The sequence below is a fragment of the Leptonychotes weddellii genome, chromosome 4 (genome assembly GCF_054177405.1).
Source record: "Leptonychotes weddellii isolate Sample4059 chromosome 4, ASM5417740v2, whole genome shotgun sequence".
Classification (NCBI taxonomy): Eukaryota; Metazoa; Chordata; class Mammalia; order Carnivora; family Phocidae; genus Leptonychotes; species Leptonychotes weddellii.
Genome location: NC_138372.1, coordinates 91,086,700 through 91,102,568, shown reverse-complemented (window position 1 = coordinate 91,102,568; position 15,869 = coordinate 91,086,700). Strand labels below are relative to the sequence as shown.

Here is a 15,869-nt window from a genome sequence, read left to right as displayed (position 1 = left end):
ATAAAATAAAATAAAAAAAAATAAATGCTGACTTAATGACTAGAAACTGGCTTGGCTTAAAATTTTAAAGTTTACTGGTTTTTTTAAGATTTTATGTATTACTTTTAGAGAGAGAGAGCACAAGCAGGGAGGGGCAGAGGGAGAGGGAGAAAGAATCTAAAGCAAACTCTGCAGAGCATGGAGCCTGACGAGGGGCTTGATCCCACAACTGAGCTACCCAGGTACCCCTAAAATTAACTTTTTAACTGACCGGTTAACCTTAAACCTTTAGGGTTAAGGAGTTTCAAGTATTTTGACCAAAAGTTAGAGCTCAGTCACTTCCGATACACATCATTTCATCTGTCATAAGCTCTCCTTCTCTTTGATTTGTGTAATACCTACCAGACAGAAACACCTTTAAATTCCCTGCTACAATCCATGTTAACTGATGGCAAAGCTATGGGAAAGCAACACTTTTAAATACAAGTAGAGTACCCTCCTGATCTTGTTTTGGTTTGGAAAACATCAAAAACATTAATGGGAAATGCTGCAGTTTCCTATTTTCTGATGAACACTTCCAAGAAGCACAGACATAATATGGATTCAGCCTTTGTTCATTCAAGAATTAGGATATCTTTCAATAGGTAACTAACTCCTCTCTCTAGTGGCAGGAACAGACGCTTATAGAAAAGGCTGCTTCTTCAGACTAGAAGCACCTAGAATCCACCATACTATCTCTTCTCTTACCTTTTCATACTTAAGCTTCAGGAACTATATGCTAAAATAATCTTTACTTACATTCTGCACAACAAATAATACCACCATGTTCCTTACCTTACTTCATTGACTGTGTTGTTATGGTCAGGAATAGTACTAGACTTGTGGCTAGGGACCCTCGGATAACCACACCACAAGAACTGCAGCTCTGAGACTGGCAAAAAAAAATGGTGGCACCACAACACAGCGCCTTAAATGAAATGGACAAATTCACAGGACACCAACCACTGAAACTGACTCAAGAAGACACAGAGAAAGAAAAGAAGATGGCGGTGGAGTAGGAGGACCCTAGGCTTATCTTGTCCAACAAACACAACTAGATAATGATAAAATCAGCATAAATACCCCAGAAATCGACCTTAAGACTGACAGAACAAACTCCACAGCCAAAGGGATAGAAGAGGCCCATCGAAGAAGCAGGAAGTGTGGAGCTGTGTTTTAGGGGAGAAATGAATGATGGTTGCTCTGGCAGGGAGGGAGCTGTGGTCGTGGAGAAGGGCAAGAGAGAGGAACAGCCAGTGGAACACACCAGGGGATATTTCCTGGAAGCCACTGGCCTGGAAAATGACAAGGGGTTAATTTTGTGAGTTCTTGCAACCAGTGGAGCTTAAAGCCTGGAGTTTTAAAGGTCAGCAGGCTTGGCTGGGATAGAGCCCAGAGGGCACCGTGCTGCTCCAGAAGAGAAGGCAGGAAAACAGCCTGGGTGCAGACAGCATGGAAAGAGCCATGTGAAAAAATGCCTGGGACATGGGGGGGTGGCGGGGGATTATCAACATTCAGAGACACCTCTCTGGGAACAAAGGAGCTGGCTGGTGCCATTTCCCTCCACCACCCCTCAGCATAAACACAGAACCACCCGAAGGAAGCAGCCCAGCACTGACACTGGCTGTCCAACTTGCTTACATGAAACCGCACACTCTTGAGCTCTTAGGACTGCCTTCTTAGTCAAGCTTGCCTCAGTCCAAGCGTGGTGGGCCACTACCCCAGAAGACCAGCACAAACCCCTGCCCACACTACATCTCCCCACCAGAGAGTTCTGCAGCGCCTCTGTGGAAGTGGTATCAGGATTCATTTCATAAGCAGACCAGAGCACACCGAGTTAAAACTCACCACATTCAGGCCAGGAACCAAACACTGTCCACAGCAGGCAAGGAGAGCCTCTGCAGACGATTGGCCTAAAAGACAGAACAGCCAAAACACAACAGCAGAGTGCAGGCAGCACACACTGGAGACACTCCCTGAAGCACCAGGCTCGGGGTACTACATGACCTCCTTTTCATAAAGGCCATTACCAGGGGCAGGAAACCTAACTGGCTTTTCTAACACACAGGAAAAGGCAGAGACTAGACAAAATGCCAAGACGGGGTAATTTATCCCAAATGAAAGAACAAGATAAGGCCACGGCCAGAGATCAAAGCAAAAGAGATATAAGTAACATAACTGATGGAAAATTTAAACAACAATCATAAGAATACTCACTGGGCTTGAGAAAAGAATAGAAGATATCAGTGAGACCCTTACTACAGAGATAAAGGAGTTGAAAAAGAATCAGAAATGAAAAATGCAATAAATGAGATTGGAAACAGGCTTGATGCGATGACAAGCAGGCTGGAAGAAACAGAGGAATGAATTACTGAGTGAGAAGAGAAAATAAGGGAAAATAAAGAAGCTGAAAAAAGAGAAAAAGAATATGGAACATGAGAGTAGACTTAGGGAACTTAGTGACTCCATCAAACATAATAATATTTGTATCCATAGGTGTTCCAGAAGAGGAAGAGAGAGAAAAGGGGGCAGAAAATTTATTTCAAGAAATAAGAGAAGAAGACTTCCCTAATCTGGGGAAGGAAACAGATATCCAGATTCAGGAGGAACAGAGAACTCCCAACAAATCAATAAAAGCAGGTCAACACTAAGACATGTTGTAACTAAATTTGCAAAATATAGTAATAAAGAAAAAAAATCTTAAAAGCAACAAGACAAAAGTCTCTAACTTACAAGGGAAAACCCATAAGGCTAGCTGATTTCTCAACAGAAATATGGCAAGCCAGAAGAGAGTGGCATGATATATTCAAAAGTGCTGAATGGGAAAAATCTGCAGCCAAAAATACTCCATCCAGCAAAGCTATCGTTCAGAATAGAAGGAGAGAAAAAGCTTCCCTGACAAAAATGAAAGGAATCTGTGGCCACTAAACCAGCTCTGCAAGAAATATTAAAGGGGACTGTGAGTGCAAAGGAGAGACCAAAAGTGACAAAGGCGAGAAAGGATCAGAGAAAATCTCCAGAAACGAGAAAATAATAAAATGGCAATAAATACATGTCTATCAATAATTACTTTGAATGTAAATGGACTAAACACTCCAATCAAAAGACACAGGGTGTCAAAACAGATAAAAAAAAACCTCCTTTATATGCTGCCTACAAGAGACTCATTTTAGACCTAAAGACACCTGCAGATTCAAAGTGAGGAGGCAGGGAAGTATTTACCACGCAAATGGATGTCAAAAGAAAGCCAGAGTACCAATGCATCTATTGAACAAACCAGACTTACAAAGACTCTAAAAACACAAAGGCTATAAAAACAGACAAAGGGGACAACCCAATAAGAAGATATAACAAGAGAGGACGACCCTGTGGCTGAGACTGTTGCAGCCTCGTCTGCCCGGCGAGGGATCCAAGCCAAACTATCATTGTCAGAATGTCGGGCAAAGACCGAATTGAAATCTTTCCCTCACGCATGGCACAGACCATCATGAAGGCTCGATTAAAAGGAGCACAGACAAGTCGAAACCTCCTGAAGAAAAAATCTGATGCCTTAACTCTTTGATTTCGACAGATCCTAAAGAAGATAATAGAGACTAAAATGTTGATGGGTGAAGTGATGAGAGAGGCTGCCTTTTCACTTGCTGAGGCCAAGTTCACAGCAGGGGATTTCAGCACCACAGTTATCCAAAATGTAAATAAAGCCCAAGTGAAGATCTGAGCTAAGAAAGATAACGTAGCAGGTGTTACTTTGCCAGTGTTTGAACATTACCATGAAGGAACTGACAGTTATGAACTGACTGGTTTAGCCAGAGGTGGGGAGCAGCTGGTGAAATTAAAGAGGAACTATGCCAAAGCAGTGGAGTTACTGATGGAACTAGCTTCGCTTCAGACTTCCTTTGTTACTTTGGATGAAGCCATTAAGATAAGCGACAAGCGTGTCAATGCCATTGAACGCGTCATCATTCCCCGTATTGAACATATGCTCGCTTACATCATCACAGAGCTGGATGAGAGCAAGCGAGAAGAGTTCTATAGATTAAAGAAAATACAGGAGAAGAAAAAGATTCTCAAGGAAAAATCAGAGAAAGACTTGGAGCAACGGAGGGCAGCTGGTGAGGTGATGGAGCCTGCTAATCTTTTGGCTGAAGAGAAGGATGAGGATCTTCTGTTTGAATAATCTTTCCTGCTCTGGTTCTTTCATAAGCCCTAACATGGCACCATTTTAATTCACGGTGTGTAGGTTTGGTATGTGTGGCTATTTATTTTTTGGCCTAAGAATTTCACTGGTGGTAAAATTTCCCTGGATGTTGGTTATGGGACTACCTTTGCAAAATCCTAATTCAGCAACCATTTATCACATGAGATTTGTAGACCCTGCCCAGGAACCTGTAGAATTTATTCAGCAGAAGCAGTACCCTGCTCCATGCACTTCTGTTCAAGTGATCTGCTTTCCAAGCATGTTAGGAAATCCCCGTTAGGAAACAGCAGTGGCCTCAGGCCAGCTATGGCTGTGGCCGCCTGTGTTCCCACCTGCTCCGACACCAACACCGTGGCACTGTTGTCTGAGATCGCTGCGGCCATCTTGTGGAACCCTGGTACTTCTCTCCAGCTTTATGAAACCTTCACTATTTGCCTTGCCTGACAGGTCTCTGTCCTGTCGGTCATGGGAGTTCTGCCAATTTTAATGTGATTACGGTATAAAGAGTAAAATGATTTAAAAATGAAAAAAAAAGAAGATATAACAATTGTAAATATTTATGCCCCCAAATTGGGAGAAGCCCAATATATAAAACAATTAATAACAAACATAAAAGAACTATATGGATAATAACACATAATAGTAGGCGACTTTAATACCCCACTTACATTAATGGACAGATCACCTAAACAGAAAACCAACAAGGAAACAATGGCTTTGAGTGATGCACTGCACCAGATGGACTTAACAGATATATTCAGAACATTCCATCCTAAAGCAGAATACACATTCGTTTCAAGTGCACATGGAACCTTCTCCAGAACAGATCACATATTAGGTCACAAAACAGGCTTCAACAAAAGCAAAAAGATTGAGATCATACCCACCTTTTCTGACCACAATACTATGAAACTAGAAGTCAACCACAGGAAAAAATGTGGAAAGACCACAAATACATGGAGGTTAAAAAACATGCTACTAAACAATAAATGGGTTAACCAGGAAATCAAAAATACATGGCAACAAATGAAAACAAAACTGTAACAGTCCAAAACCTTTGGGATGCAGCAAAAGTGGTCCTAAGAGGGAAGCACATAGCAATACAGGCCTACCTCAAGAAGCAAGAAAAATTTCAAATAAACAACCTAACCTTACACCTAAAGGAGCTGGAAAAAGAACAACAAATGAAGCCTAACCAGCATAAGGGAAATAATAAAAATTAGAGCAGAAATAAGTGATATATAAACTAAAAAAAAACAAAAACAAAACAGGGGCGCCTGGGTGGCTCAGTTGTTAAGCATCTGTCTTCGGCTCAGGTCATGATCCCAGGGTCCTGGGATCGAGTCCTGCACTGAGCTCCCTGCTCCGCGGGAAGCCTGCTTCTCCCTCTCCCATTCCCCCTGCTTGTGTTCCCCTCTCTCACCATGTCTCTCTCTGTCAAATAAATAAATAAAATCTTAACAACAATAACAAAAAAGAAACTAAAAAAAAATAGATTGATAAAAGTAGGAGCTGGTTCTCTGAAAAAAATCAATAAAATTGATAAACCTCTAGCCAGACACATCAAGAAAAAAAGAGAAAGGACTCAAAATCACAAATGAGAGAGGAGAAATAACAATTATAAGAGAATATTATGAAAAATCATATGCCAACAAACTGGACAACCTGGAAGAAATGGATAAATTTCTAGAAACATAAACTACCAAAACTGAAACAAGAATAGAAAACTTGAACAGACTGATAAAAGTCCAGGGCCAGATGGCTTCACAGGGGAATTCTACCAAACATTTAAAGAATTAATACCTATTCTTCTCAAGCTGTTCCAAAAAATGGAAGAGGAAGGAAAACTTCCAAATCCATTCTATGAGGCCAGCATTACCCTGATACCAAAACCAGATAAAGACTCCACTAAAAAAGAGAACTATAGGCCAATATCCCTGATGAACATGGATGCAAAAATTCTCAAAAAAAAAAAAAAATACTAGCAAACTGAATCCAACAGTACATTAAAAGAATCATTCACCACGATCAAGTAGGATTTATTCCTGGGCTGCAAGGGTGGTTCAACATATTCACAAATCAATCAACGTGATACACCACATTAATAAAAGAAAGGATAAGAACCATATGAGCCTTTCAATAGATGCAGAAAAAGCATTTGACAAAGTACATCAATTCATGATAAAAACCCTCAACAAAGCAAGTTTAGAGGGAACATATTTCAACATAATAAAGACCATATATGAAAAACCCACAGTTAATATCATCCTCAATGGGAAAAACTGAGAGCTTTTCCTCTATGGTCAGGAACACGACAGGGATGTCTACTCTCACCACTTTTATTCAACATAGTACTGAAGTTCTAGCCATAGCAATCAGACAACAAAAAGAAATAAAAGTCATCCAAATTAACAAGGAAGAAGTAAAACTTTCACTATTTGCAGATGACATGATACTCTATCAGAAAACCTGAAAGACTCCAATAAAAAACTGCTAGGACTGATAAACAAATTCAGTAGAGTTGCAGGATACAAAATCAATGTCAGAAACCTGTTGCATTTCTATACACCAATAACGACGCAGCAGAAAGAGAAATCAAGGAATCGATCCCATTTACAACTGCACCAAAAACAAGATACCTAGGTATGGTACTGGCACAAAAATAGACACATAGAGCAATAGAACAGAAGAGAAAACCCAGAAATGAACCCACAACTATATGGTCAATTAATCTTTGACAAAGCAGGTAAGAACATCCAATGGCAAAAGATGGTCTCTTTAACAAGTGGTGTTGGGAAAACCAGGCAGAAACACGCAAAAGAAAGAAACTGGACCACTTTCTTACACCAAACATAAAAATCAATTCAAAATGGATTAAAGACCTAAATGTGAGACAGGAAACCATCAAAATCCTGGAGGAAAACACAGGCAGTAACCTCTTTGACATCAGCCACAGCAACTTCTTTCTAGATATGTCTCCTGAGGCAAGGGAAATAAAAGCAAAAATAAACTACTGGGACTACATCAAAATAAAAGCTTCTGCACAGTGAAGGAAAAAGCTGACAAAACTAAAGGGCAACCAACAGAATGAGAGAAGATATTTGCAAATGCCTTATCAGACAAAGGGTTAGTATCCAAAATATATAAAGAACTTATCAAATTCAACACCCCAAAACAACTAATCCAATTTAAAAATGTGCAGAAGACATGAATAGTTTTCCAAAGACATACAGATGGCCAACACATGAAAAGATGCTCAACATCACTTACTATCAGAGAAATGTGAATCAAAACCACAATGAGATATTACCTCACACCCGTCAGAGTGGCTAAAATAACAACACAAGAAACAAGAAGTGTTGACAGGAATGAGGAGAAAGAAGAACCCTCTTGCACTGTTGGTGGGAATGCAAACTGGGGCAGCCACTCTGGAAAACAGTATGGAGCTTCTTCAAAAAATTAAAAATAGAACTACCCTATGATCCAGCAATTGCACTACTGGGTATTTACCCAAAGGATACAAAAATACTAATTCAAAGGGATACATGCCAAATCTGGAAACAGACCAAGTGTCCATTGACTGATGAAAAAATAAAGATATGGTATATACACACACAATGGAATATTACTCAGCCATAAAAAAGAATGAAATCGTGCCATTTGCAACAACATGGATGGATTTAGACAGTATTACGTTAAGCAAAAGTCAGTTAGGGAAAGACAAATACCATATGATTTTATTCATATGTGAAATTTAAGAAACAAAACAAAAGACCAAAAGGGGGGACAAAAGAGACAAACCAAGAAACAGACTCTTAACTATAGAGAACAAACTGATGGTTACTGGAGGGGAGGGGGGTGAGGGGGTGGGGGGGTGAAGGTGATGGGGATTAAGGAGGGCACTTGTGATGAGGACCAGATGTTGTATGGAAGTGCTGAATCGATGTGCTGGATGTGTGACTAATATTATACTGTATATTAACTAACTGGAATTTAAATAGATCTTAAAACAACAACAACAACAACAACAACAAAAAGATGACAGAGAAATCTGCACAGAACTGCAACGAAGTTGGAGTAGCAACTTAAAAACTTCCCACAAAGAGAAGCCAGGCCCAAAGGAATGTGTCCATTTCTTCTAAAATATTCCCACCTCCCCAAACTCTTACCATGCATATACATATGTATGTATGTCTATGGTATTAATCACCCAGAAGCCCAGCAAGGCATCTCAGCTTGACTACACTTTAATTAGAAACAACTAGACAAGTAGAAAAAATTAGCAATTAGATATTTTTATATACAGATATAACCACCTCTAAGAGGTGAAGTTAAAGGAGGATGTTCTAGAGAATTTTTATGGTCCTTTTTAGCTCTGTAGGTCCACAACTCTGCATTTAATGGGAGAGGGCAATCAATTGTGCACCTGATACAGTCTCTGTAGGCGGTAAGACATAATACAAAGAGTAACACATCATTAAATCTTCTGTTATCACAGAAATAAGAAAAACTTTAGAAATGTTCATTTCAGCTCTAGTCAAAAACTAATAAAAAAAAGTTCGGTGTTCCCTACTAGAATATAATGGGAACAACTCCTGAAGGGCTCAACCTTCGAGGGCACAGAGAGATTTTAAACTATCAAGCCGTAAGCCCAGAAATAGAGCCCACAGTCCCACACTGGGCATTTCCTCAGGCAAAGCTGGGAACCACATCCTGACATCTTCTGTAACACAACAAGCTCTGTTACTTGGTTATTTCCAAGTTGACACCAATTCCACTGCTTAGTTTAGAAGTCCTTTTAAATAAAAAGAAAAGGGCACCACATTTGAGTTCTAAGTATATGTTAAAATTAGCTTCTCCCTCTTTTTCCTCTTCCTCTTCTTTTCTTCCAACTGGCTGGTCGCATCAGCAAAAAACATAACTTCACTTTTTGCCTCGCATTCCCTCTTGAGATATTCAAGACCTGCCATGTTGAAGCCAATAACATCCTGGGGAGTTGGGGGGGGATATAAGAAAGATTAAATGACCTTTCTTTCACTTCAGTTCAATACAGCAGCATAAGCAAGTCAGGAGAACCAGTGCTTCAGGTGTTCTTACTCATCCCTCCTTGTCCAAGGTCTTTCTGGTTTGGTTTTGTTTTCTTCTCTCTATTCCTACCAGCTCCAATGAAAATCTTCTCTCAAATACTGATATATGTCTGGTCAATACCACCAAAGACAAGGCACAGCTCCCTATGCTACTTCTAGGTCACACACTAGGATTTCCCCCTCGTTACTGTACTTCTACAGGGATACCTACCCGGACTTGGCTGACTTTTGAAATGGTTGTTTCCTTTAACTTTTCAATCACTGGCACAAGCATTTGGTTACTAGTGATCTGCCCGAAGTGAATTCTAGTAAGAAAAACAAAACAGTCACATTACAAAGAGAGGTAGTGGTTCTGGCTCTGCTTACCCCTTCTAGAAAAGCAAATAGACAATATCAAAGTAAAACAAAACAAAACAAAACACAAGAGAAAAAGATTCATTTCACCATATCATTATGGCAGTATAGAAATGGTTCTGGCAAAAATAGCTAAAGATGTTTCTTCCCTGCTACTCAGTTTTATCTGTCAATTTTAACACTACTATCGTAAAAGTTATGACACATTCAACTCATTTGCAAAGCTGGCTCTTTTCGCAGCCATTTACCATGCGGCCACAGACTCTGAAAATGGTATTTTATGGAAAGCTCAGAGAAATGAACTCTCTAAGAAATATTAACTCAACAAAGGTTTATTTATTTATTTTTTATTTTTTTTTTTTTTTAAAGATTTTATTTATTTATTTGACAGAGAGAGAGACAGCGAGAGAGGGAACACAAGCATGAAGAGTGGGAGAGGGAGAAGCAGGCTTCCCGTGGAGCAAGGAGCCCAATGTGGGGCTCGATTCCAGGACCCTGGGATCATGACCTGAGCCGAAGGCAGACGCTTAACGACTGAGCCACCCAGGCGCCCTCAACAAAGGTTTATTAATATTTCTAGTGAAGCCACAGCAAAAAAGAGTCCCTGATCAGAGAGTCAGACTCCGACCTAGAGTACCAAGATGATGTCCATGAACTTACGTTCCTTGGTGCACATCCTCAAGCTCACCTGTGACCTGCCACAGCTACTTGTATGGGCCTCCCCATCCGTGACCCCTCTGATGTGCCAGAAGCCCTCATGGTGTCTCACTTAGAATGAGTAACCCTGATTTCAATAGTACAGATGCCACAGCGGTAAGAAATTTTTAGTAACATTGTTGAGTACCAACTGCAGGCCTCAGGACTTGCCCAGAATTATAAATATGGCAAAAGAATACTATAAACATATCACTGTTCTTCTTTTGCTACTATCCTGATGGAATAAAAGGAACAGAGGATTAAAAAGCATGAAAATAGGGCGCCTGGGTGGCTCAGATGGTTAAGCGTCTGCCTTCGGCTCAGGTCATGGTCCCGCGGTCCTAGGATCGAGTCCCGCATCGGGCTCTCTGCTCCTTGGGAGCCTGCTTCTCCCTCTACCTCTCTCTCTCTCTGTCTCTCATGAATAAATAAATAAAATCTTAAAAAAAAAAAAAAAAGAAGCATGAAAATAGATCGAGGCAAATTCAATTCATGAAATATACCTGTTTGGGCCTTTTTTTTTTAACTATTTGGTATTGGCTGATCAGTTTGTATTTTATCTTCATTAAGAGCATTTTAGAGTGTTCAATCTCTCTGTTTCTGTTCTCTGCTCTAACAGCTGAAGACTGAGGGGCAGAGAACAGGATTCAAGAAGAGTATATTCTTAAACTCTTATAAATATATTCTTCTCAATTACACACTAAGAGGAAATGTTCATATTTAAGAATAATCCAATAAGCATGTTTCTTCCTTCCCTCCCTGTATGCCCTTACTTTTCCATTTGTTTCTACAGAGACCTGAAAAGTAAAGGCACCATTCCTTATGATGCTGTTATGAGGACAAAACTAAATCATTTTGCTTACACAGTTAAAAAGACACAACAAATGAGGCCAATTGGCCATTCAGTAATGGGCTCTCAGCAAACAGACAAGGATCAGAGCTACTGCAACCCAGAGACCTATGCTGACGCAAGCATCCCTGAGCGATGCTCTGTCTTGTGACTTAAAGAGGTGGGCCATCACTCTCCTTGTGTAAGGACAAGACTGATTCCGCAGGATAACAATTTATGTCCCAAAGCAATGAAATCCTGTAACTCTCTCAGTCTGAAACATCAGATTTCTTAATCCCAGAGCATTGATACCATTAGTTCAAGTAGCACCAGAGCACACTCAGGCGGAGCAGACACAGTATTCTTTGGAAAGGATGTTACCTGAGCAGAAAGAAGAGGCACCTACACAGAAGTTCAATATCAGAGCCCAGCTGGATGAATTCATTAAAGAGCTTAAGGATGTCCGGGACATAAGAAAAAGGTAGCACAAGCAGAGACTCTTCCAGCTCACTGAAGAAGAAGAGAATAAGCATTAAAAATGTCACATTTCTCAACATGCTCAATTTTTAAATCTTTTACTATTTTTTTCCTCCTGCTTTTATATTTGAACAGATCTTACCCATTCAGGGTTAAATTAACTATTCATCTATATTCTGGATGGTTCCCTCTTTTCAATATTTTTTATATTTAATATTTTAACCTATTTGATGCATTCTGGTCCATGGCATGATAGGAGAATCTAACTTTTTTTTTTTGGAGAAATTATTTATCCAAAGTCTTTTGTTGAATATTCCATCTTTATATACTTCTTTTTGCCATACATTGAGACATATGAGACTCTGTTTCAGGGCTTTCAAGTCTGTTTTAATGATTGATTCTAACAACAATCCTGTAGTGTTTTAGTTTTGTTAATTTTATAGCTTTTTAATTTAGGAGGATAGCTCTCTCTTGTTTTCTTCTGGTTTGTTTTATTTTTCTTGACCTAGTTCTAGCATCATTTCATCAACTCCAATTCCAAATCTCAAGAGGTTTTCAACCGGGCTCACAAACCTATGAACTAATTTAAAAAAAAAACAAAAAACAAAAACCTATATCTTTAGAACATAGAATCTTCCTTTCTAGGAATGCACAACACTTCCATTAATTTAAATTTTGATTTACATTTCTCCAGGGAAGTTTCAGATCCTCAGATAGTGTATTTATTTCTTGTTGTAAGGGACAGATTTAGAGATTAAGAAAAGTTATGAAAATAACTTTTAAGTAGGTAAAACTCATAAATAAAATCCAAGGGTAAATCACAAACAAGAAACATTATTTTAAAAATATATGACAAAAGATACAAAAATTCTTAAAACCAGTAAGAAACTACTGAACAGTATAAGAAAGGAAAAGTAACTAAAAATTCACAGAAAAAACACAAATGGCCAACAAATATAAAATTCTGTTTCACTAATAATTGAAAGAAATTAAAATAATATAATACCACCTTTTGCCTCTGAACCTGGCAAAAGAATTTGTTAAAGGCTGGTCAAAATCACTATAAACTTTCTGGAAAGTAATTCAGCAACACAAACCTTTAAAAATCTCATGCCCACTGACAGTTATTGTTATGCTATGACAAAGATTCCTATATAAAGGTGTTCACTGAAGCAGTACTGATTAACAGCAAAAAAAAACAAAAGCAAAGCCAACAGTAATTATCCATACAATGGAATGTTTTGACATAATTCAACGAATGTATTTTTGAAGAATATTTGTAACTTGAGCAAATGCTCAGGAAATATTCCGTGAAAAAGAAAAGGATATAAAATTATATACATAGAATTCCAATAGTGTATGTACACAGAAAATAAGCCAAAGGAAACACATAACCAAAAAAGGTTACCAGTTGGTACTTGTGACTGATGATGATCTCATTACCTATAATATAAAGTAGGGCTACCCTTCATTTGTCTCTAAAAGCATCTCCCTTCATACTTTAGGAGGAGCCTCCTAGTTCTGCTTCAGAAAGACATTATAATATACTATTTTCCACCAAAATGTTGACATAATTAAACCTATAAGGAAAATAACCATCAATTATAACTTCTATTTATCTCATGGTCAGACAAGAATTCGATAAATGCTGTTAGCTGACAAATTATAGTCACTGCACACTGGGACTTACCTTGACTTGATTCCTTTAAAAATCTCCAACACATAAGCTGAAGGCTATAAAGGAAGCAAATAACAGCCTTAGTGATACTCTAGGTTGGTTTCTACTGGAGATCTGTAATTCCCATCTAAAAACCAGGGATCCCACTCAGAGGAGAAACAGTGTTCTAGGATGGCAATATACATGCATGGGCTTAGAGTTTGTCCCATGTGGGTTCACAGTCCAGCTCCACCACTTCCCAACTAACTCTGTTCCCTTCTATCCGTGAGTCAGGCTAATTTCCCATCTGTAAAATGAGGCTACACTGACTCACATGATGACCATGATGAATGACACATGTGAGTAAAGTACTAAGTAACTGGAGACTGCTACATAAGCATACATTTCTCTCTCTGTCCTCCTTCATCTGACTGGTTTATGTCAAGTTTTCCTCCAAAAACCTCAATTTCAAAGTTCAGTTAGATGAAGAGAATCTTCAGAGGGCTTTGGATACTGAACATAAATAAGCACTAGAAAATAAGAGAATGCGGGACGTCTGGGTGGCTCAGTCGGCTAAGCGTCTGCTTTGGGCTCAGGTCATGATCCCAGAGTCCTGGGATGGAGTCCCTCATCGGGCTCCTTGCTCAGCGGGGAGCCTGCTTCTCCCTCCGCCTCTCCCCCTGCTTGTGCTCTCTCGCTCTCTGACAAATAGATAAAATCTTAAAAAAAAAAGGAAGAAAAGATGAGAATGCCAATCCAGTCCAACCAAAACAGATGACTTAGAAGTTACACTAAAATGGTCCTTTTGAAACGCTCAAAATCCTAGAGGACAGGAGAGAGTGTTAATGGCAAAGTTTTTCCCGATGCATCCAGCCTCAAATCATTCCTCTGCACTTCCTACTGTCCCTCTCTTGTCCCTTAAAGTAACCTTTGAGTAACCAAGGGGGAACTGGTAGACACTCTACTTACAGAGATATTGCCATAAGCCATGAGGATGGGGTTGATGGGAAGAGGAACCTGTGAAGAAATCATCAGATCAAGTCATTATAAAACAAGACAGTGTTTGTCACAGGCAGTGCGACAACAGTACAGTTTTGAAAGAATATACAAGAAATATCAGGCCTTTTAATTTCCATAGTGCTAATGAGTTCAGGCAATTCTAGAATTTCTAGAATTCATCTAGAAATCTGTAACGGTTGTGGTGCGTCCGAAACCCTGCAGGAGCAGTTTCTGCTCCATATGGTAAGCACCTCAGTCTGCAAATGTATTAAGACCCAGGTCCCCTCCTCACAGCCCCTCGACTCCTTCTTTCGAATATTTGAATTAGAAAAGACTCTATCACATTTATGTCATTTCCTGATCTGAGTCAGTAACTCCCACAGCGATGGTGTTCTTCTCAGGAATTCTATGGATACATGTTTCTCAGAGTGTAACTCCATGGACTATCTCACCTCTTTCCCTGCAGCTTTACAAATGGCTTTGTGTTCCTTCCTTTTTGCAGTCTCCTCTCGGTATAGCTCGACAGCCTCCATGATCCTCTCAGCCTACGTGGATGGTGACAAAGGAGAGAAGTCATCACCATGTGTCCCAGCATCCTGGAACCCTGCAACTGGAAGGCCTGACTAGAAAAGTACCAGCTAGCTTGAATCGGTTTAATAAATGTGTGCCAGGAGAGTGCCGAACAGCATGTGATGATGTCTCTGGTGTTTCTTTTTCTGTTTAATTTACAGGGAGGAGACGAAGCGTCTTGGGTTCAGGTGAGGTCATATGTATGTGCACACATGGAGTAGGGCAGCTCCCGGGACCTCTGAGGGGTGCTGCTTCCAAGGAGATCAAGCCTTCCTTTCTAGAAACCATGTGCCGATTCAACATGACTCCTGTCCTTGGTTATAAGGGAGGACAACAGAGGTTCTGAGCTCTATCTATGAATTTCATCAACTTTTTGCCATAAAAGGGCTACCTGGTTGATAAAAACTTTCACTAAAAAGTTGGGATCCTCCTTAAAAATGTACACATCTATAAATATAGATACAGAATATATATCAACTTACTGCTTTGACCGTTTCAATAGTTTTCTTTCCAGTAAAGTAATTGTCACCTTGAGTCTCTCCTGGAACCTGCCAGAAACAAAGAGATCCTTGACAATATTGTTGACAGGCACTAAAGAACCAATAAATTAATCTTATATCCAGAAAAGAGCAGTCATCACTATGTTATGATAATGCTATCATGGTGCTACCAACTACCATTAATGGAGTACTTAATAAGTGCCAGACACTATTAAGTATTTTATACTCATTATCATAAGAATATCCTACCCTCTATTATGCTAAGCGAAATAAGTCAATCAGAGAAAGACAAGTATCATATGATCTCTCTGATCTGAGGAATTTGGGAAACAAGACAGAGGATCATAGGGGAAGGGAGGAAAAAAATGAAACAAGATGAAACCAGAGAGGGAGACAAACCATAAGAGACTCTTAATCTCAGGAAACAAACTGAGGGCTGCTGGAGTGGAGGGAGGTGGGGGGGGGGGGGGTGGCTAGGTGATAG

At 39.6% G+C, this 15,869-nt stretch overlaps 2 protein-coding genes and 1 pseudogene across 9 annotated transcripts in view; 2 read left to right on the top strand and 1 right to left on the bottom strand.

The window, feature by feature from the left end:
- SPAG17 (sperm associated antigen 17) overlaps window positions 1–15,003 on the top strand; it is a 218,826-nt gene extending 203,823 nt beyond the window's left edge. For all 6 annotated transcript variants that reach the window (XM_081815775.1, XM_081815773.1, XM_081815772.1 and 3 more), the window contains one exon: window positions 14,818–15,003. In XM_081815775.1, the coding sequence (XP_081671901.1) occupies window positions 14,818–14,850 (33 nt within the window). In that variant the 3' untranslated portion in view covers window positions 14,851–15,003. The remainder of the gene's footprint in view (window positions 1–14,817) is intronic.
- Window positions 1,571–5,063, top strand: LOC102738824 (V-type proton ATPase subunit D pseudogene; annotated as a pseudogene).
- The window catches only part of WDR3 (WD repeat domain 3), a 35,605-nt gene continuing 24,493 nt past the window's right edge, over window positions 4,758–15,869 (bottom strand). For all 3 annotated transcript variants that reach the window (XM_006745887.3, XM_031042019.2, XM_031042018.2), the window contains exons 21-27: window positions 15,368–15,433; window positions 14,768–14,860; window positions 14,286–14,333; window positions 13,350–13,393; window positions 11,564–11,692; window positions 9,515–9,608; window positions 4,758–9,204 (exon numbers count right to left, since the gene is read on the bottom strand). In XM_006745887.3, the coding sequence (XP_006745950.2) occupies window positions 9,049–9,204; window positions 9,515–9,608; window positions 11,564–11,692; window positions 13,350–13,393; window positions 14,286–14,333; window positions 14,768–14,860; window positions 15,368–15,433 (630 nt within the window). In that variant the 3' untranslated portion in view covers window positions 4,758–9,048. The remainder of the gene's footprint in view (window positions 9,205–9,514; window positions 9,609–11,563; window positions 11,693–13,349; window positions 13,394–14,285; window positions 14,334–14,767; window positions 14,861–15,367; window positions 15,434–15,869) is intronic.